General features: G+C 30.8%; 1 protein-coding gene and 1 long non-coding RNA gene across 2 annotated transcripts; one reads left to right on the forward strand and one right to left on the reverse strand.

Annotated features, from left to right (window-relative positions):
- Positions 1-411: 411 nt before the first annotated feature.
- Positions 412-18,104, reverse strand: LOC132719348 (polycomb group RING finger protein 3-like). The gene is made up of 8 exons (XM_060703111.1): positions 18,034-18,104; positions 13,463-13,610; positions 11,953-12,049; positions 10,390-10,445; positions 8,559-8,621; positions 6,063-6,292; positions 5,209-5,289; positions 412-4,284 (listed from the first exon to the last, which is right to left on the reverse strand). Exons 2-8 carry the CDS (start codon positions 13,569-13,571, stop codon positions 4,240-4,242), a joined length of 681 nt encoding a protein of 226 aa, XP_060559094.1. The 5' UTR covers positions 13,572-13,610; positions 18,034-18,104; the 3' UTR covers positions 412-4,239.
- Positions 18,105-18,629: 525 nt separating this feature from the next.
- On the forward strand, positions 18,630-21,629 carry LOC132719346 (uncharacterized). Its single transcript, XR_009624212.1, has 3 exons — positions 18,630-18,905; positions 20,413-20,607; positions 21,392-21,629. It is a non-coding gene; the product is annotated as an uncharacterized LOC132719346 (long non-coding RNA).
- Positions 21,630-23,310: the final 1,681 nt, after the last annotated feature.

Raw genomic sequence — 23,310 nt, forward strand, 5'->3', positions numbered from 1 at the left:
TTCTAAGGTGACCACCCAAGGAACTTTCATGTGAAGTTTCGATGAAATTGGCTTAGTGGTTTATGAGGAGATGTCATATGAAGTAAAAGTTTACAGATGCCGGAAGTAAACTGGATGGATGCTGGACAAATTGTGATCACAAAAGCTCACCTTGTCACTTTCTGACAGGTGACCTAAAAACAAGGACAGACACTCTTTATCATGTTTGATTCTTGCAGGATGATTTTCAGAAACCAGGTGGACATCATAATATAATCATTGTCATTATCATAAATATTAACTTTCCTCAACAATTAAAACTCATGTAAGAGATTTGGAGCAAGAGTACAACTTTGTATGAAAATAAGCAAATACTTCAAAACCGGGCAAAAGACTATGAAATTGGACAAAAGACAACAACAAAGTAAATTTAATATGTGCATAACAATATTTATTAAAGAAATACAAAAGTACCCTCGTACTTAAGTGTTTGTTGTGAATATAAACAACAAACAAACATTTGATTATTTCAATAATACTAATTGGACAAAGAAAAAATGTTTAATGTAATAAAAAATGGGCAGTACTTTGACTGTTATATGTAAAATATAAGAAAGATATCGCAATTTTCAGTTTCATTTCTGAAAATAGTATAAAATTCTATACTCCTAACAAACAGAAAAATCATATATACTAAAATTTCTTTAGCTTCTTCGGAAAAAACAATAATGTAAAAAAGACTTGAATAAGTTTCATCATGTGAATGTTTAATAAAGATTAAAACTAAATAATATCCAATAGGAATGGCCCCGTACTTGTTGCATTGGCAAATAAATTTCACCAGGAGCATTAAGAAAGTTGTAATACAACAATAGAAAATATTCCTTCACAACACATCACATTTATTTTTCATTGCTTATAATTTTGCATAGATCATCCTAAAAAAGCATATTTATTTACCAAATACTTATTTTTCCTTTTCAAACAGGAATGGTTTCATTTTTTCAATATATTAAAGTATCTATTGTATTCAATTTTTCCATTAAATTATTACTTTTACAACATTGTCATTTCTTTGAGGCAAAAATATATTTGAATTTAAAACAGCAATTTCAATGCTACAATTAAAATGGCAATTCCCATACAAAAAAAATCATTTTACACAAAATAATCGAATTTTATTTGATTTTCTAATTTCCTCAGAGAGATTTATTTGAACTTTCTTATTCCTCAGTGAGATATGTTTGATTTTCTAATTCCTCAGTGAGATTTATTTGATTTTTCTTATTCTTCAGTGAGATTTATTTAATATTCTAATTCCTCAGTGAGATTTATTTAATTCTCTAATTCCTCAGTGAGATATATAACTGATTTTCAAATTCTTCTGTGAGATGATATCTGTATTATGCCTCAGTGAGACAAATCATACATGTAGGAGTATATCAACAGCTGTGAAGTATACATAATCCAATATTTATCACTAACTTTAATCAGTGTGATATGTAATTTCATCAATGGGTAACTAAGAATGATTCATCAATTAGATATAAATTATCATATCATTAACTGTTAAATAGAACATAGTTCACTAACAGTAATTCATCAGTGTGATATAATCAATATCACTGATTGTAAAATCATCAGTGAGATATATCTTAAATCCCACACTATTATTCATCAGTTAAATTTTAATTGACCAATGTAGCTTATTTTATGAAAACTACAGTAACTGTCTATAAAATTGATAATTAAAAGTACTTTGTTCTCACAAAAAACAGAATATATGTATATCACTTTCATGTAATTTCTTTTATATTTCACTTACACAATTGTTCATGTACATGCCTGCTGAATTTTCAACTGACCTATATATCAAGTAACAGTTCAAGGCAAACAAATATATTATATATTTTAATTAATGAAATTAATCATAAAATGGAAGCCTTTCTTCAATACCATAAATTATACAATGAAACATTCAATAATGATCAAAAACAGGTTTCCTCAACTTGCTCATTAATATTGAAATTACTTACAGAAAGTTTGAAATTACTTACAGAAAGAATCAACAAAAAGGTATGTGTTAACAAACCAAATTTTAAAAAAAAATCCCTTTTTCTATTTTTAAAAACAGGGACCTTGATTTTTGTTTAAGTAATGTAATTTAGTATGCAAATGAAAAGCAATCTGGTATTCTTTAAAAAAATATTTATGAAACAAAAAATGGTCCCTTATCAACAATAATTGAAAATTTCCTTTTGTGACTTTGACTTTGTACCAGTGACCTTAAACTGAACTTTTGTATATTAACTTTAATATAAGGATGTCATTTCTGTGTAAATTTGGTGCCAATGTCAAAACTATGTGGTCAAAATTGATTTGACCCTTTCACAGCCAAGGTCACAAATGGGCATATATGCAGGGGCTGCACTGTAATGTAAATAAATTATACTTTTGTAGATTATAGCACAATCAAATATGTAAATAAAAATAAAACAACAGCAAATTTAGATCAATTTTGTTTTTCTGTTCTAAATACCAGAAAAAAAATAAGAGCACCGCAGGTGGTATTAACACTTGTCTGGTAAAAATTCCAAGTTGAAAAGGGGCATAACTTCTAAAATATTGCTTTCAGAATTGTTCCCCTTGACTCACAGCTTAACATGATGCACAAGTATTCCAAATTTCATCTCAATATCTTTGGAAATGTCTGAATAATTGGCTACAATAAATAATGCCACAGTCAAATAGCTCAACTTTTTCTTTAAAAAAAACGGTGAAAAACTAGACAGGGTAGAAACCGGTAGATCTTTATTAAAATTTTGTTAACATTTATCCAGTGTTGACATGAGGTTTCTTTGTATTCTTTCTTTTCATCCAGTTTAAAAAAACTGGTAAAATAAACAAAAACAAGTTCAGACCTTCTGGGATAGAAAACTATTAATATGTAGCTCAAATCAACACTAACCAAATAAAAAAAAAATCCTACAATATATAAAAGGGGGCATACTGTCAGCATTAAATTTAAGAGTAATACAGCCTAACTCTTTTTACAGGAAAAGTGTGTTTGATTTAACAAAAGCAATTTTCAACATGTTGTTATTCTTGGTTTTGTAGAGAGATGTAAGAAAATACAGTTACATCTGCTCTATAACCCATCCAGGACACATTCAATATTGTAGGAAAACCTTTTAAATTTTGTATAAATATCTAAAAGAATGTCTCATTAAATAAAGAATGGTCACTAATTAAGCAACCTCCTGGGGGTGTCTTTTTCTAATTGTAATCTTCACAATAAAATAAAATATCAAACAGACTTTGATACTAAACAAATTTTAAATTAAATTATAAAATGAAGCAAGAAAAAAAAAATCAACTCAGAACTGCAAATCTACAAGCAGTCGATTGAAAATCATAAATTCATTACCAAATGAAGTTTTTCATGAGAATAGTAACTCAAATAATCAACATGAAATTAGAAAAGGTTATTATTCATAAAACAAGCCTAAAGACACTTGTTTAAAGGCAAATTATGCCTCAGAAATCTACATTTTTTTCAAATCTTTAGAAATGTTATGCATGTGTTAAATGGAATAAGAGCATGTTAGATAACTGACAAAAGTAGTGCTGAACCGTTAAGGTTGCAAAATGTAAACAAAGAAGTATTTTGACTTCCTTACAAAATAGTAATTCACAATAATTATACGAATTGCAAGATGAAATAGATAGGTCATGTATGTAGTAAATTAGTATATTTTTGAAAACTGTTATAAGATACTGAAAATAAACAGGTTTATGAGAAAAACAAATGATAACATTTCAGAAACATAATGGCCCTTTGATTAAAACAATTGTTTGCATATGACTGTAATGACAATAATTATAGTGTTAGACCAAAACTAACAATCTTGGAGAAAAATAATATGACCTCAAAGATTATGGCACCGTAAAGTATAATTTTGTAAGGCTATGGTTTAAAAGCAAAAAAAGATTGTAGAATAAAAGTGGTCAATTTTTCTTCCATGAATTGCTTAAATACAACAGTATCATATTCAAAAAGTTTCCTTGACCTTCATTCTGTGAAACATTTACTGGGGTTTAAAACTGCAAACTTAATAAAAGCACTAAATTCTGTATGAATTGCAGGAAATGATATATAAAAAAGTAAATGTAATAAAAGTAAATCAGTGTCCAAACGTTTGATATGGAACAAGATTACAACTGTTATCACTGTAAATTATGGCCATGACCCAGTCTAAATCACAACTCCATCCTTTTTCGGTAATGTAACAGTAATGGCTCATCCTGAAAAAAACAACATAAAATCTCATTGACCTCTTCTCTAACACAGAAATCTCTTTAAAATTGGCTTTCTAAAGACAGTTCCCAAGGTTTACAATATTTACCTCCATTGCTATAAATGGCAGCCATTTTGGGGATCAATTTTCGATATGATATTATTGACGAAATATGAAGAAATCAATATAAACAGGTGGTTTATGTTGAACAGTAAACATCTTTTATACATGTACATATGAAAGCAATTATTATTAAAGTATCAATATGTAAAACATCAGTTTTCATGAAGATGATAGAATTATAAGAGACTTTTATCCTTTCTTTTAGGAATAAAATATATTCGGAATGCCCCTCAAAATGGCGACCAGGGGAGGTAATAAATGCTATGTGAAAAACATATTAGAATGCTTCTTTCCTCACATTAAAAAATTCTAACAAAATTCTAAGACAAAATTCTAAGATAAAAAGAGGCATGTTTCTAAATTATTGCCTTAAGAATTATCCCCTTGTCTTCAATCTACATCTGTTGATACCTTTAAAACTGTTTTGACATATTGGCTACATTTAAATTTTTTGCACACTGACAACAATGGTGACATAACAATCATAACAGCCCAACTTTATCTTTGGAACAAAAAAATATTAAGAAACAAAAAAACATTTGAATTTCTTCAGTACAACTCAAAACAAGGAGCATTACAGACAAGTTTCATTCCATTTAGCCTAGTTTTTCTGAGGAGAAAATCTTTCAACAACCAGATGATGACAAAGACCAAATAAGCTCATCAACAGCAGATGTACATGTAAGACTGTTGAACGATAGTAAAAAACGCAATCACAAAAACCTAACACTTAGCACTTTTGTGCTTTCGATCTGTGAGCTAAAAATTGTCAAAATAAACAAATAAGCATGTGGAAAAAAAAACTTACCACTAATCTCCATCTAGTTGCAATAATGAATTTTAACATGTGGTCCTTTCCTAATAATTCATTGTTACAAAGTATATCAATCTGAAAATATACGAATGGTTATTTAACTGATACTCACACAAAATCATAGAAAAATCACATTTTCTCTAAATACATGTAGTTTTAGTTTTCCTCTTTTGTTTTTAAAAAATAAAAAGACGGCAGAAAAAAATTAAAGGAAAATTTATACATTTAAAAACTTTGTCATATGTGTGACCCCTTTACTGCAGGGAAAGGGCAAACATGTGCTTTTAATATTGTCTCATTAAATTTTTTAACATTTCCCGCCCAAAAAGTGGGGCCCTTTTCCTTTTTTTGGATCCCCAAAAAAAACTTTTGTTGTTGTTGTTGGGTGTTACATGCCACCAACCTGGTAAAGGTCAAAACCTTACTCATAGACCTCTGTGAATTATTTCAGGCAGAAAGGGGTACCATAGTATAAGCACAGACATTCCTCATGCTAGCTAGATAGTTTCCTCACAAAAAAGTATTCAAAGTTCCTGGCGAATTTGAACCCACAGAGGTGAGGACAAAGTGGTTTGACATTAAGAACCTCAACACTCAGCCATAGATGCCCTTTCAAAAGATACTGAGTGGACACAAAATTGCTATCAATCAGACATTATGACCAGGTGCAAAACAATATATGCTGAAATGTTTTTGGGCATGTAATAAAACGTAAGAAATGAAAAAAAACTTGCAAGCAAACTGCAAAAAAATATGGTCAGACAGTATGTGCAGTCTGGTCAAAATCTATACTGGGGGCATAGGTCAGTTATTATCTCCCCTAGCGATAGTAAAGGGTATATACTTACATCTTTGTAACGATCTATTGTTCCAAACACTTTTAAAGCCACAAATTTTTTTAAATGAGTCACAGTGGCTTGGGAAGACAGTCTAAGTATTTTACGTTTTAAACTTTTCAGAACGTTAATTTCGAGACACTCAAGACACACGTTCACTTGCTCGTCGAGACGATGATAGTCTTTATTATCCTCCTTATCTGGAGAGTTCTTCTCAATATTCTTCTTGTCATCCTCGTATGCTGAAGATAAAATATGGAAATAAAATAAAATACGCTGGAGATAAAATGAGCCGCGACATGACAAAACCAACATAATGGGTTTGCGACCAGCATGGATCCAGACCAGCCTGCTCATCCGTGCAGTCTGATCAGGATCCATGCTGTTCGCTGTCAGTTTCTCTACTTGTAATAGGGTTTGTAAGCGAACAGCATGGATTCTGATCAGACTGCGCGGATGCGCAGGCTTGTCTGAATCCATGCTGGTCGCAAACCCATTACGTTGGTTTTGTTGTGAATCGGCTCAAATATTGAAATAAAATAGCATTGTGATGCTCAGCTTGCCTTAGCAGTGACATTATGCCTATCCAAGTGTTAAATGTTTCGAGTGCTCAAAAAGTAAAAATATGTTTGAATTTTGCCACATTTGTTTCCAGTTTCAACTTTTAATGAATATCCAATAACCCATGTGGCACATGGAAATTTCTACAAATATCCTTTATAATATATTGATAATGCTCAGTTGATAAAAATAGTAGAACAATCTTTTTATATCTTTGTTTTTATATTTCATCTTACACAATTCTAATTACCTATATCAATAATTGGTTAGTCACCATTAAAATAGTAAATCATTTGAAATATATATCTCATTTAACTCAAGTTGACAATGAAACAAGAGCTGTCACAGGAGACAGCCAAGCTCGACTAATAAAATACTGGACACAGTAAGGAGGACAAAACTATGAAAGAAAAATCAATTATGTATAATTATGTATTAAGTTAAAGTAAAAAATAACATTTGTTAAAATAAATTCCAAGATAAAGGGAAATAATTCTAGAAATAGTCACGCTAGAGATATGAACCTTGTCACACAACATGTATGTAATGATAAGAAGTATATATTTGAAGTTTGAAGTAGATACCTTAAAAAGTAACAAAGTTATAATATTTCTTAAAGAAAATCCTAAGTTCAAAGAGAAATAAATCTGTAAAAATTACTTCAAGAGTTATGAACATTGTCACATAAAATATAATTGATTATAAGGAATAAGTATTTGAAGTTTGAGGTAGATACCTTTAAAACTAAAAAAGTTATAGTAAAAATAACATTTTTCTAGTAAAAAAATCTAAGTTGATGAGGAGATAATTCTTGCAATATTAGTGCTAGAGTTATGAACCTTGTCACATAAGATGTGGATGATGATAAGGTACATTTATTTGAAGTATGAAGTTGATCCCTTGAGAAATAAATAAGTTACAGTAAAATATAATATTTTTTAAAGAAAATTCTAAGTTCAAGGGGAGATAAATCTGAAAATATTGGTGCTAAAGTTATGAACCTTGTCACATAAGATGGGGATGATGATAAGGTACATATATTTGAAGTATGAGGTTGATCCCTTAAGAAATAAAGAAGTAACAGTAAAAAATAGTATTTTTTAAGGAAAATTCTAAGTTCAAGGGGAGATAAATCTGAAAATATTGGTGCTAGAGTTATGAACCTTGTCACATAAGATGGGGATGATGATAAGGTACATATATTTGAAGTATGAGGTTGATCCCTTAAGAAATAAAGAAGTAACAGTAAAAAATAGTATTTTTTAAGGAAAATTCTAAGTTCAAGGGGAGATAAATCTAAAAATATTGGTGCTAGAGTTATGAACCTTGTCACATAAGATGTGGTTGATGATAAGGAACATATATTTGAAGTTTGAAGTTGATACCTTAAGAAATGACAAAGTTATAGTGAAAAATATTTTACTGCACCAAAACTTTAATCTGAAATCTGGACGCGGACGCCGACGCCGGGGCGAGTAGGACAGCTCTCCATATACTTTGTATAGTCGAGCTAAAAATGAGCATAAAGTCACTTTAAGAGTTTGCTTTATTATGACAGTACATTTATTTCTGTTACAAACTACACGATTGTTCAGTTTATAGGAATTTATTTTAGATTGTGTTGGAAACTAAACGCTTATTGAAACACTCTCTAATCCATTCCTGATACCAACCAGTACTAAGCAATGGGTGTAAAGTTTCTTGCTCAAGGAAACAACTGCTTGCCCCTGACAGGTTTGAAGACCAGTTTACAAATGCTACTTTGTTAATGGTCGATTTCAAATTACAACCAAACATCAGCCAATAAATAACCATGAGTCTGACTAACCCCAAAATCAAATTATTTATTATTGGTTTCTATAAACATAATTCAATACAGGATTAATAAAGAAACTCTATATGAAGACACTAGTTTAAACTCATCAACAAAACACAAAATAGACCTACCATCTCCATGTGGCATTTGAAGACCCTTTTTCTTGTAAAATTCTATCTGTCTCCTCTTTTCACCTAAAAAATAATCAATTATTATACAGCACTGTAGATTAGTATACCTACCTTTATATAAAATCTTCATTTCAAATAAGGTATAACATACTTTAGAAGTAGATATCAATTTTGAGTGCATTGTTGTAGAATTATGCATGGTTTGTTTTCAAATGCACAACAAATATAATATGAAGGTCGATTCCATTGTATAATAATGCACTTATTTGCCCTTGTTTGTTTAATAGGGGAAAGGTATGAAGCATGTTAGATGTGTATTGCATGTTCAAAACAATCATTTTCATTAGGACTGTTTTGTTAAAGAATAAACAAATTTTACTCTTTTCAGTTCTTAACCCAAAAGCAATTCACTGTTCAAATCTTCAACTTAAAGGGACTCCACTGAGGTTTTTTTGACATGATGGGACTGAAAATATTTGAGCCGTGTCATGACAAAACCAATGACCATTTGCGACCAGCATGGATCCAGACCAGCCTGCTTTCGCGCAGTCTGACTAGATCCATGCTGTTCGCTATCAGTTTCTCTACTTGTAATAGGGTTTGTAAGTGTACAGCATGGATCCTGATCAGACTGCGCGGATGCTGGTCGCAAACGCATTATGTTTGTTTTGTCATGACACTGCTCATTTTTTCCAGATAAATGTACCATTTGATGAAGGGTTAGACCACTAATTGTTGTGCAAAATTTCAGATCATTCGCGCACTCAGTTTTTCCAGCAAAATTATTCAAATTTAAAAACTGACCCAAAATAAAAAGTGTTTAAACGCTTTTCACTCAAATCGGCCTACAAAAAGCATAAACATACGATTTTCAATTTATTTCAAAGTATATTTCTTAACTATCTTTGCATATATTTCTGTTTAAAGTGCTCCAGCTCATTAATGTAAGATATTCAAATGTTATGTTTTCAGGCTTTTAAACCTCAGTGGAGTCCCTTTAAGTATTTGTTGGATTTTTGTAGATTAAAAATCTGTTTAAAGTGCTCCAGCTCATTAATCTAAGATATTCAAATGTTATGTTTTCAGGCTTTTAAACCTCAGTGGAGTCCCTTTAAGTATTTGTTGGATTTTTGTAGATTAAAAATCTGTTTAAAGTGCTCCAGCTCATTAATGTAAGATATTCAAATGTTATGTTTTCAGGCTTTTAAACCTCAGTGGAGTCCCTTTAAGTATTTGTTGGATTTTTGTAGATTAAAAATTAAGTTAAGGAGACAATGTTTAAGTCATTTTTGGTTTCTCTCAAGTTTTGCTGGCAGTGAAAATCTTCAGATTATCTCTTGTGCATTATTTCAGGCACAAGTAAGCACCAGAAAAGAGCAATACACAGTCCTTAACCTTGGAAAGTAACATATTTAGTTTGTAACAAATGATGCAAATACATAAGAAAAGGTCGAAATGTGGCTGGTGTTCAAACTTGCCACCTCATAAGCAAGAGTAACAATGCTAAATATAACAAGAATCGATTCCCTGACACAGTTTTCAGAGGTTGTAATTATACAAATGTAGGTAGGTATGCACTCAACTGTAACAATATTTCATGTAAAATTGTTCCCTCATACATTGATAAGTGAGCGATACAAATTCAGCAATCATAAATGATGAAAGATAGTGATACAATTTTCAAATATTTTACAAAACTTAACACAGATTTCAATACTGTTTATAATAAATTCTTTACAAATTTCATACTTTACTTTTGGATTTAAGGATTAATAATTAATGAAATTAACAATATTGTCAATTAAATTTTTAAAACTGCTTAATTACTTACTTTCTTGTAAATTTGGCACCAGTTTGTACACTATATCTTGCATTGTACGGTCATGACTGAAATACATTGAAAGTCAGATCAGTAAAATTTAATAACAATAATCAAAAGAACTAAATACCTATCCAGATAACCAGTTACATAACTTAAATTATTTTTATATATTTTATTTTTAAAAGCAACATCAAATTAAGTAATATAGGAAGTTTTTAGCTTTAACATCTCTGAAGCCCATTTGTCAATTATCTTAGGGCTGGGATAACACCACAAAAATACATGTACTGGTACCAAATTTCTGTGAGTTTATCTCAGAGTCTTTCTTACATGAACAAAATCCTTGTGTCCTTTTAGGAATTGAAACCTGCAGGCCGGGCCACAGTAAGGGTCAAGTGTCAGATGGATGCTGGGCCACAGTAAGGGTCAAGTGTCAGATGGATGCCGGGCAAAAGTAAGGGTCAAGTGTCAAATGGATGCCGGGCCACAGTAAGGGTCAAGTGTCAAATGGATGCCGGGCCATAGTAAGGGTCAAGTGTCAAATGGATGCCGGGCCACAGTAAGGGTCAAGTGTCAGATGGATGCCGGGCCACAGTAAGGGTCAAGTGTCAAATGGATGCCGGGCCAAAGTAAGGGTCAAGTGTCAAATGAATGGAATTAACTAACAGGAACAACTTTGCCACTGACGGGCCATTTTAAAATTAAGTCATTGATTAATTTAATTTAATTTTACTGAAGTCCACTTGATAAGCTTAATAGGGAGAGCATTGGTTTTGTAACATCAAGTCTAATTGTTATTGTCTCTCACTGATGTTTTACAAATCATGTGCTATAAGTAGTTGGTCACTTGCAAAGAAATGACTAATTACTGGTTAGTTATCCAGGAAAACTGGTTGGATGAATAGACTGCCGAGATATGATCGAAAATGTGTAAAATTCAATGTACAAAACCAACAAAACAAACAAATGATACATCACCTATGACTAGATATAATCTTATTAAAGTTCAGATCTACTTTTTCTTTTATGTAGATCTGATGACGACCGTATATGTTTCGCCTTCTTTATAATTTGGGATTTCCCGAGAAAGCTATTTTTAACCATGCTATCAAACAGGTTTTTTTTCAAAGGCATTAGAAGAAGTATCAAATACCTTCATCCATGGAAGTTAAACAAATTTTTGATTTTTGTTAGAAAAAAATGTTTGAAGTGATTTTTAACAAATTAATTTGAAATAATAGTCAGTTTGTAATGTCAGAGCCAGATTGTTTTGCCAATTTACCTGTCGCCTATATAGACAATGCCATGTTTGTTCTTGAAATCGTGAAAATTACCTACTCAGTATTGGTTTTTCCAGGATTAAAATTAGAAACCACATCAAAATTATGAAAGCTCGCGTGAAAGGTAAACAGAAATGATTTTGAATTTGGTCACGCTCAGATCTAAATGCGGAGCGTTATTTAGAGCTGATTTTAATCAGAATGGACTAGATAAAGATTAAATATTATCAGAGAGATATTAAATTGAGTTAAACACAAGATACAATAATAGGTTCAGAAATTAATGACTTACCTAATGTAGTTCAGTGGATGACTTTGGTGTATCAGTATACCACATCTAGGACATGTGTTATTCTCTAACAGAAACTTCACAAGACAACTCCGACAAACTGTAATAGATTTAATTCCAAATTAAATTTATAATTGAGCAGTGTCATGACAAAACCAACATAATGGCTTTGCGACCAGCATGGATCCAGACCAGCCTGCGCATTCGCGCAGTCTGATCAGGATCCATGCTGTTCGCTATCACTTCTCTACTTGTTATAGGGTTCGTAAGCGAACAGCATGGATCCTGATCAGACTGCGCGGATGCGCAGGCTGGTCTGGATCCATGCTGGTCGCAAACACACTATGTTGGTTTTGTCGTGACACGGCTCATATTATCATTATACAAATATTTAAAGACAGCAACAATTTGTATTAGTCTTCATGCCATTTTATAATACATGTGTATCAAAAGAAGCCTAGTCTTAGCATTGTCCGAACCCACGGTATACATTCTGTATATACTAGTAAACATTAATAGCCTCGGTTACTGAGGATGGGTCTTAGATAATTAAGGCAATCTGAATCATCAAATAAGGTTCATCAGTATTTGTATATTGAAATTGTTTTGTCAAATTGTATTGCAGTAACATTATCTGAATTATATTGTTATATTGATGTTACATGTATATGACATGCATTTCTAAATTTGTTATAAAAAAAAAAAAAAATAAGGTTCATCATAAGGTCATGATTTGTTTGGAGTTTACAAAGTAGCAACTAACACAAAGATGGTAAAGAGTCATTACACAATGTGCCATTGTTTGTTTTTTTTAAACAAAACTAATTTTATTTTTACAAATATTCAAAAATTTCTGTGGGAACTGATCATAACATTATGATGAAACCAATGGTAAAAGTTTAAAATCAAAAAAGTTTTGAAAATCCTAAATTAAGCATTTTTACCTGTATGTACTTTTGTACAGAAAAAAAGACTTTTGAGTCAGAAAATTCTGTAATTCAGGAATGACCCAAGTCACACTGATACCAGTGCAGATTTCACAATTCAAATGGATCATTTAACATCTTTACTGTACAGCTTTAAGTGAGATTGTTTATTGTCAATGTGTGTGTTTGGGTTTGTTTGAGCTGAACTGTGTATACATATATTGTACTTAAAAAGATTGACTGTTGTAATAGTAATTGACATACAGTTGATAATTTAATATGTTAAAAGATAAAATATATATATGCTAAAATATAAATATGCCTTTTCAAACATAGAAAAGACTGCCCCATTCTCTTTATAAACTTTGCAGGTAAATTCCTATGGATATTTACAGAAATTTCCAAAGGCCATGTGAATTATTCATGTTTCATGTGAAGTAAATTATATTATAAAAAACATGGAAAGGAATTATTACAAAATAAAACTTATTTTGACTCTCATCTGTTCACTAACGATATACCTTTGGATGAGCAAAATGTCACTTTAAAGTCATTGAGGTCCACATCTGAATAAATAAAAAACTTACATGTATGTAGACATTCTGTGATGGTAGTTGCCTCCACTAGATAACCTTTACACAATCCACATGTTATACATGGATTCACCTTCTTCAGTTTGACACGCTTTTCCATCATTTTCTGGTCTCACCTAATTATTATCATCATACATCAGATCTGTAAAAATAATAATTGAATCATTTTCTTGAAATTGTGCTTTGCACCATTTTAACAACAGGTCCATGCATACTCAAATTTGGAAATTTTTTGACTATGAAATTTGGTAAATTGACCCCCGGGTGGAGCCAATTTTAACCAAAGTGCCCTTATTTGAACAAACTTGGTAGACACCCATTAAAAGATGTTTCATGCTAAATATCTAAGCTCTAGCTCTTTGGGATTTTTAAAGAAGATTTTTTTAAGTTTTTACTATATACATAAAGGGAAAAACAATGCCCCCCAAGGGCAGGGCCAATTTTTACCCCAAGGGCTTTTATTTAAACAAACTTGGTAAACACTCACTTGATGATGTTTCATGCTTAATATCTAAGCTCTAGCTATTTTTGTTTTTTAAAAGAATATTTATTAAGTTTTTACAATATATAAATAATGAATAAAGTAGGTGAGGAACACACGAATATATAAATAAGGAAAATCAATGCCCCCCCCCTGGGTGCGGCGTGGCCAATTTTGACCACAGGGCATTTATTTGAACAAACTTGGTAGACATTGACTAGATGATGTTTCATGTTTCAGTTTTCTAAAGAAGATATTTTAAGCTTTTTTCTTTCGGTTGCCATGGCAACTGCTTGGAGTTAAATTCTTTGAACAATTTTAAAGTTGACTACCAAAGGAACATTCCTGTGAAGTTTGGATGAAATTGGCTTAGCCGTTTATGAGGAGATGTTTAAAGTAAAAGTTTACGGAAGGACGCCGGATGAAAAGTAATCACAAAAGCTCACCATGTCACTTTGTGACAGGTGAGCTAAAAAAAACAAGAGCTGTCACAGGAGACAGCCAAGCTTGACTCATAAAATACTGGACGCAGTAAGGAGGACAAAACTATGAAAGAAAAACCAATTATGTATAATTATGTATTAAGTTTTATTAAAAAAAACCAGTCATTTGTTAACATAAATTCCAAGATTAAGGGGAATAATTCTAGAAAAAGTCATGCTAGAGTTATGAACATTTCACACAACATGTGTGTAATGATAAGAAATATATATTTGAAGTTTGAAGTAGATACCTTTAAAAGTAAAGAAGTTATAATATTTCTTAAAGAAAATCCTAAGTTCAAAGAAAGATAAATCTGTAAATATTGCTTCAAGAGTAACGAACATTGTCACATAAAATGTAATTGATGATAAGGAATAAGTATTTGAAGTTTGAGGTAGATACCTTTAAAACTAAAAAAGTTATAGTAAAAATTAACATTTTTCTAGTAAAAAAATATAAGTTTATGGGGAGATAATTCTTGCAATATTAGTGCTAGAGTTATGAACCTTGCCACATAAGATGTGGATGATGATAAGTTACATATATTTGAAGTATGAAGTTGATTCCTTTAGAAATAAATAAGTTACAGTAAAAAATAATATTTTTTAAAGAAAATTCTAAGTTCAAGGGGAGATAAATCTGAAAATATTGGTGCTAAAGTTATGAACCTTGTCACATAAGATGGGGATGGTGATAAGGTACATATATTTGAAGTATGAGGTTGATCCCTTAAGAAATAAAGAAGTAACAGTAAAAATAGTATTTTTTAAGGACAATTCTAAGTTCAAGGGGAGATAAATCTGAAAATATTGGTGCTAGAGTTATGAACCTTGTCACATAAGATGGGGATGATGATAAGGTACATATATTTGAAGTATGAGGTTGATCCCTTAAGAAATAAAGAAGTAACAGTAAAAAATAGTATTTTTTAAGGAAAATTCTAAGTTCAAGGGGAGATAAATCTGAAAATATTTGTGCTAGAGTTATGAACCTTGTCACATAAGATGGGGATGATGATAAGGTACATATATTTGAAGTATGAGGTTATTCCCTTAAGAAATAAAGAAGTAACAGTAAAAAATAGTTTTTTAAGGAAAATTCTAAGTTCAAGGGGAGATAAATCTGAAAATATTGGTGCTAGAGTTATGAACCTTGTCACATAAGATGTGGTTGATGATAAGGAACATATATTTGAAGTTTGAAGTTGATACTTTAAGAAATGACAAAGTTATAGTGAAAAATATTTTACTGCACCAAAACTTTAATCTGAAATCTGGACGCGGACACCGGGGCGAGTAGGACAGCTCTCCATATACATGTACTTCGTATAGTCGAGCTAAAAATGAAATTCATTGCAGCCAAATTCGGGCTGCCGTATAGGGGGAAATTTCGGCTTTGTGAGGCAAAAAATAATACTATTTTAAGGGTGGGAATGGGGCCAAATTTCGCCGAATATTTTGTTTAAAAAAATCACTGAATGCTTTATTTGTTTTTACAGAGAATCTAGGCCAAGTGTTAAAGATATATAATCTTTCTGTAATCAAAAACTGATGATAATTGATCCAAATTCAAACTAGATATACAACACAAAATTTCAAAATAATGACAATTATATCAAATTGTATTACTAGAATTGAACCTAAATTTGATATAAAATATCAATTAATTTTTTTTAATCTCATGACAATCTAGTAACCATTTTAAGCTTAATCTGAATGGCTTCTTTTGCTTTTTAGACATATCTTAAGCCTGATTACTAACAACAACATAGTATAAAGATCAACTAAAATGTTTTCAAAGTTTAGTACAAGGTGACAAAATGCAATCTTTTGAAGTTAATGTAATTTGATAAACTAACAAAAGAAAGCATGAAAATGTGTTACACATCAATGAATCTTAATTAATTTATTGTCCATATTCCATAAATACCAATTTCTAAACAGGTGAAGGGTGTATTTTGGGCCAATTTAGATGACCAATATTAGGTCATGATCCCAAAACAAAAAGTATGTTTTTTTTCTAGTTTGAAGAAGAGAAATTACAAATTTCAAGAAGAAAAAAAAAACAAACAACAAAAAACTGAATGAATTAAATATCCAGTCTTCCCTGTAAGCCCTAGTGTTTCAAAAATGGTGAGAAAAAATCCAGAGGTGTTTCAATTGATAAAGTGTTACAAAAAAAACATTATGTTATAATTTATGTGTATATAAATTATTATTATTATCATCACCTAATCCATAATTATACTGAAGCAATACCTGAATGTTTATTTTGAATTTCTGTCAATGCCTGAAAAAATATATGAGCCGCGTCACGACAAAACCAACGTAATGCGTTTGCGACCAGCATGGATCCAGACCAGCCTGCGCATCCGTGCAGTCTGATCAGGATCTATACAGTTCGCTTACCAACCCTATAACAAGTAGAGAAACTGATAGCGAACAGCATGGAGCCTGATTAGACTGTGCGGATACGCAGGCTGGTCTGGATCCATGCTGGTCGCAAACGCACTATGTTGGTTTTGTCGTGACACAGCTCATATCTTCTTTCTTGTCACAAATTTGGAAGAATATATAGCAGCAGAATTTTCTTGAAACTAATCAAAATGTCAAGCATCATACATTCGAGAGGATTTAGGTGACCTAAAATTAACAAATCACAGGACCAAACAGTAATGAAACTGGTATTTTGGTATTTCATATCAATACTGATGTTCCAGTCAGCTGGAATGCTGGCCCAAGCCCCCTATTTGAATATTAAAGGCGGTAAAGGCTCAAAACTTCTTTTAACTGATTTTCCCATTGGTCAATACAAAAGTCATGTTTGTTGTAAAAAAAGCCTAGAGCTGCTTTACTAAGAAGATGGGGCTGCATATAATACCAAAACTTAGTCCTATAAATGTGCCGCGTAACATCTAATAAATAAATAATATGAAATTAGACAAAGACTATGAACGTTGAAGTCATTCATTATTCGGTTTTAAAGGTGCCATTCTGAATTTCATGCACCTCTTCCCGTTTCACTTGGAACACTGGACATTTATCATTAATCTGAAAATGGTGGCGCACAACTAAAATTTCATTGAAAGGCATGGAATTTGATATATTTTTTTATTTATTTCCATTTAAGAATACACATGCAGTCTGTAGACGAGCAAGCCAAAGCCCGAGACCAGGCCAGACTGTTAAGTGGTCCCAAATTTTGAGTTTGACTTCCCCTTATAAATGGACTATTAAACCTTTTTATTTTTTAACGTATCGTTCTGAAACATCAAAAAAAAAAAGACCCAAATGAGCATTCAATTTAATCGGCGTCATTTAATCTATTTATCTAAGTTAACCAAACCCTTCATATGCATGCATGATAGTTTAAATGCTAACTTGACTTGTCTTGTTTCAATGTTTGTAGACGCACCCAGCTTTGGGTTAAGTTTTAACAGTTTATCACTTTATGTCTGTTTTTACGGATTACAGAATTTCACCGTATTATACAATAGGTGAAGCGTATGCCCATATATAATTAAATACATATCAATTTACTCAAATTATCATGTTATTTAATGGATTTAAATCAATATGTAAGTGAGAAAACAGGTAAAAACCGGTAAGTGTCTTGTATTTCTTTTGTTGGTCGCCATTACAGCAGGTGATTGCGTTAGCATTTCAAGGTCGTGAAAATCACACGGTCAAATGTGAGAGGTTACAAAAATATGATAATGGTGATGATTTATGTGAAAAGTACGTTATATGTCGGAAAATTCTGAAAGGTAATGCCTTTCTATTTACATTTTACAAAGATATTTGTTCAATATGAATATAATCTAACTGTCATCATGGTAGAAAATACATTTACTTTAGTAGAACAGCATTCGGATAGGCACAGTTAGTCTGGTATTTATTATTTTGTTGTAGATTTTAGTTTTTTGCTGACAGTCTAGAATGTTCATCTTGATTTCAGGGGGATAAAGATAATACTTCATGTGAAAGTCAATGAAAAACATACATTTATCAGTTTATTGGAAAGTCCCAAAACAATTAAACACTGAAAATATATTGACATGATGCCAAAGCTGGTTTTTTTTATAAATTATATATTTTCATTCTGGGTCAGAACCAGAGGACAGCTCATACACAAAATAGCACAATATTTCATCGCATAGTACAATTACTTGGACAAGTTAAATGCTTATAGGCCAGTCATAATAGAAATTAAGGTAAAACTAATTCCTTCACAACTGTTTTCACGATTAAATAAAAGATAAACATTATCTACATTTTGAGAAAAAAGTCCTCAAAAAATCTCCTTGCAGAATCCTGAAAAATCGATCATAAAGATTTAGTAAAAATCGATATTTAAATGTGTCTCTTAAATTACACCATACTTTAATTTTATGCACGTTCGGTGACGTCACGTTTATTACATTTTCGTTGAAAGATCTGAAGTTAATTCAATTCCAGCATTCCAAGTGCAAAGGTGAGTAATTTTAGTCATTTTTATATTCTTCTGTATAGATTAGGGGAAAATATGTCAGTAGATAGATTTAATTGACCACCAATCAATCGATTATGCAGATGACAAAATGTGTCATATAATTTCGCGATTTTAAACTCAATTTTGAATGAAGTAATCCTTAAAAAAGAGTTTATCTTTTACTCACTGTTCTACATTGCTTCCTTTTGTACAATTATCTAAAATGACACAGAATTAACCACACATCTTACTGAGTATTTAAAAAAAATGTGTATGCACAAGTTATGTAATTTTTCTTTCTACGGAAGCGTGTTGTGACCAAAATCACGAAAATCTAGGGATATTTTTAAAAATGTTAAATTTGACTTATTTCAAAGAGTTGGCATGTTTTTTGAATTGTGGAAATCATAATTAAAACAATAATATGTTAACTTGATGTAAACAACGTTTTTTTGTAATACATTTTAATGCATTTTTAAAGCGAAATGATAATATTCAAGCATGTTATATGTTATATTACACCCAATAGGGTGTAATCAAGCTAAAACTATTACCTATTAATGAGGAAGTTGTTACTGGAACTTTATACATTATTTTTACTTCTTAACAGAAGACATGGATTTAAAACCCAAATTATTATGCCAATTATTTTATTTTTTTTGTAGGCTCAATCATATCATATGCATCTGAGAGTATGGGGTTATAGCAAATCAAAAGATAATTGAGCGTATTCACTTGAAATATTGTAAAATAATTTTAAATGTTAGAGCCAATACAAGCAATGTTCGTATATACGGCGAACTCGGTCGTTTCCCATTGTATATAAATTGATACGTAAGAATATTTTAATTAAATTTTACGGATGACATATGAATTAAGTTTATCTGATTGTTATAAATGGTAAAAAAATGGGTATCAAATGTTAAAGAAATGCTAGATATGTATGGTTTATCCGAATACTTTTTTGAAAATAATATCGTAGATAGTAAATTATTTCCAAAAAATATTTTAACAAAGAGTTATTGAATCATATACAAATATGGCATTCATCTGTTGAAAATGATTTTGTTTTACAACGTTGTGTAGCTTGATAATCTACCCTCATGATACCAGTGGCAGTTGTATGTATATTTTAAGTAATGTTTTCCATGTTGTTGTCAGCATCATAGAACAGTTGTTGTATTGTTGTATAATTAGTTAGAAGATGGATAGACACATGACTTCTACACAAGGGGTAATGGGATGCGAGAGAAAAATGGCTTTTTACGTAGATATATCTTATTGAATGTGTCTTTCAGGTTTGTTAATACAACAGAAATTGATATATCAACACAAATTTACATCATTGTTTTTACAGCATGATTATAATTAATGCACATACAAAAGAGTTTGCTCATACCAACATTTTCTCAGGCGTTTCCCTGTTATATCATATTATATCATTTCAATACTATTTCTTTTTAATATCTTTTTGATAATGATTTATGGACTTTATATATCTTATTTTCAGAGGAAGGGCTAAACATAGTATGGGATGGTTGATTGCAGAAGACAATATTTAGCGAGAGTCCAGCCTTTTATATTTTGGCGAACATAAATCAATACGTTAATTGAATGTGGCAAGAATTTTCCATATATCCAAGTTCGGAGAGGCTAAATGAGTTATGTTTGAAAAGATCCAGCATTTTTGAAAAGCAATTTACAGGTAAATCAAAGAAAAACCCTCTATATCTTTAATACACAGTTGGTGTACCAGATTCAATTTTGTGTGCTACTGCATATATAACTTTTCTAAAGGGAATTCAGTTTTCTTACATTCTCGGAATTACTAAGATCAGAGATTTGTTTGTTTGTTTTTATGTCACATCAACACTTTACAGGTCATATAATAACTTTCAAGCTTTACTGGTGAAGGAAAAATTGTGACATAGGTATTGTTTTTAGCGCATAAAACCACCAATATTATGTAAGTCAGTTTGGGATAGCTATGTCAGATAATAGATTCCAAAACCCCGGCAGGACTCGAACCTACATCCTACATCGTTAACACCGTAAGAAGCAAGTGTTTTGAAGTCAGTGACCTTAATCACTCGACCAAAACTTCCAATTTAGTTATCTGTATGACAGTATAGGTGCCGTTTTGTTCAGTGTTTCCTACTTATATGGCACATTTATGATTTTTCACAGTTAGCGCTTCTTTCAGCCGATAGGCAATTTACACGCTTTAAATTTGTTATAACAATATACATGAAACCTATTTTCTGAAGAAGAAAAGCTGGGCAAGTTTTTGCTGAGGCTAAACGTGTCTCATTAATGTATGAATTATTTGTAGATAATTCAATATAAAATATAAATCTAAAAGCACAATGCTGTCTTGCTTTTCATAGTACCTACAGTTTCAGTTTGACATGAAGTTGTTTTATTATAAAAGCAGAATGCATAGTTCGCATTTTTATTTATCATATTATGTTGTAACATTTATTTTACAGATGCAAAACAATGTGTCTCTGTGAAAAGGGTATAGGCTAAAGGTTTCAACAGCACCGGCCGAAAAGTTGAGAATTGAACAAGGGCAGGGCAATATGTATATATACATGTGTAGCGTTGTCAGACTATATGGATAGTCGGGCCTCGGTGACACAAATGATGAAATAACATTGTGTTTTTTCAGTGTCTTAACATTCAGAAGATTAATTTTATTTTAAAATGTCATTTTACAATAAATTTTTTTACAAAACTTCCATGGTAAAGTAAGTGCAATTTAGCATTGGTAAGATATTTACTTGAAGGATTGATTTTCAGAACACAAATGCAAATACAATGTATATAAATAATAATTATTCGTGTAAAATGTATTGCAATTTTGAATTATAATATGAATTTAGATAGATTCATACAACTTTATTCTTGGTAGAGCTAACTTGTAAGAATATTTAATGGAATCTGACTAAAAGTAAAAAAAAAAAATTTATCATTAGTGGGTGGGGTAATGTTTTATATGATGATGTATAGATTATGCAGTGTTCAATTGCGACTTTTTGAATGTAATCAACATTGGTTGAAGTGATTTTGATTAAATAAAGCATGTTTGTGTATTAATGTGTTACTTTGTTAATGATCATATTTGCGTAGAATATCTGGGTTATTTAATTTCACAGGTTTTTCTAATTGAAAACACATGATTTCAAAACATGACATTTTTAGCATTTTATACTTCGAATTTTTTTGAGGACTTTTTTTCTGTAGCAACACATATATAGTAGATAACAAATATGCAAATATCTTTTCTGAAGGAATTTGTTTGAGGTTGGGTCTTATTTTTGGCTAAAATGCCTAGCCTATTACTTATGATTTTAAATACTATAATACCTGGTTAATAATGTCATCTTAAATATGTTATAAATAACTTGTTCTAAGTTGTACTATCAAGCTGAAATAAATTCAACAACTTCCAAGAAGATATGGCGATATTTAGAAAATGAACCTGAAAAACCAAAAGTTTTTATTTAGTGTTGGTTTTATAGTTAGGACTAGGCTACGTTTTGAAACTTAATACTAGAAAGTATATTACTTTGATAGTTTAATGAATGGTTCTGCATAGTGGTTAAATTACAATATTTTTAGATCCCACATGTATAGGTTTCCACACTCATACACAAATTAATGTTACATTGTTCATGTTTTTGTTTTATAACATCTGTTGACTCTATGTTAAAGTAGTTAGTAGCCAAATTTGTTATCAAAGTCAAAAGGTCTGTATTTCTTATGATAGTAATAATTGAAGTAATAATGGCTGTCTAAAAAAAATGATTTAATGAATATGTTAAATTTCACTTTTCCAACTTTGTTTAAGTAAATGTTTTCAATAATTTGATATTGCATCATTTATCGATTAAAGTCAATAACAGTGGTTAGGTTATGTATAGGTCTCCCTTTAAATATTTGTGTGTATTTAGTTTATTTTTAATGTTTTATATTGGAAACTTAAATTTGGAGTGAAAAATATATGAATGGTATATCCTACCATTTATTTTGGGACATTTTAATGACTCAAACTTGATCAGCATCTTCTTATAATATTAAGCACACTTATTTAAAATTCTACAGAAAAGAATGTTAGACTTAGATACATGCAATTGCCCAGAGGAGGTTTGTTAATAATTTATGATGTTGACAGTTTATCATAAGGAAGTGGCCAGTATCTAGTGACAGTAGCTTGTCAATTATTTTTATCAATCTGTTATCTAGATTTTTAATTTTGTAATTCAACTTTCAACTCTTTTTGTTCAGGAATATTTAGTCTATTTATCAGTTGCAAAATAAAATGTTATGAAACATTATAATTGTATATATAAATAGTTTAGTTTATTTACATTTATATAATATACATGCATATAATTCTTTACAA

This window comes from Ruditapes philippinarum, unplaced genomic scaffold, assembly GCF_026571515.1.
Source record: "Ruditapes philippinarum isolate M1 unplaced genomic scaffold, ASM2657151v2 ctg1908_1_1_1_1, whole genome shotgun sequence".
NCBI lineage: Eukaryota > Metazoa > Mollusca > Bivalvia > Venerida > Veneridae > Ruditapes > Ruditapes philippinarum.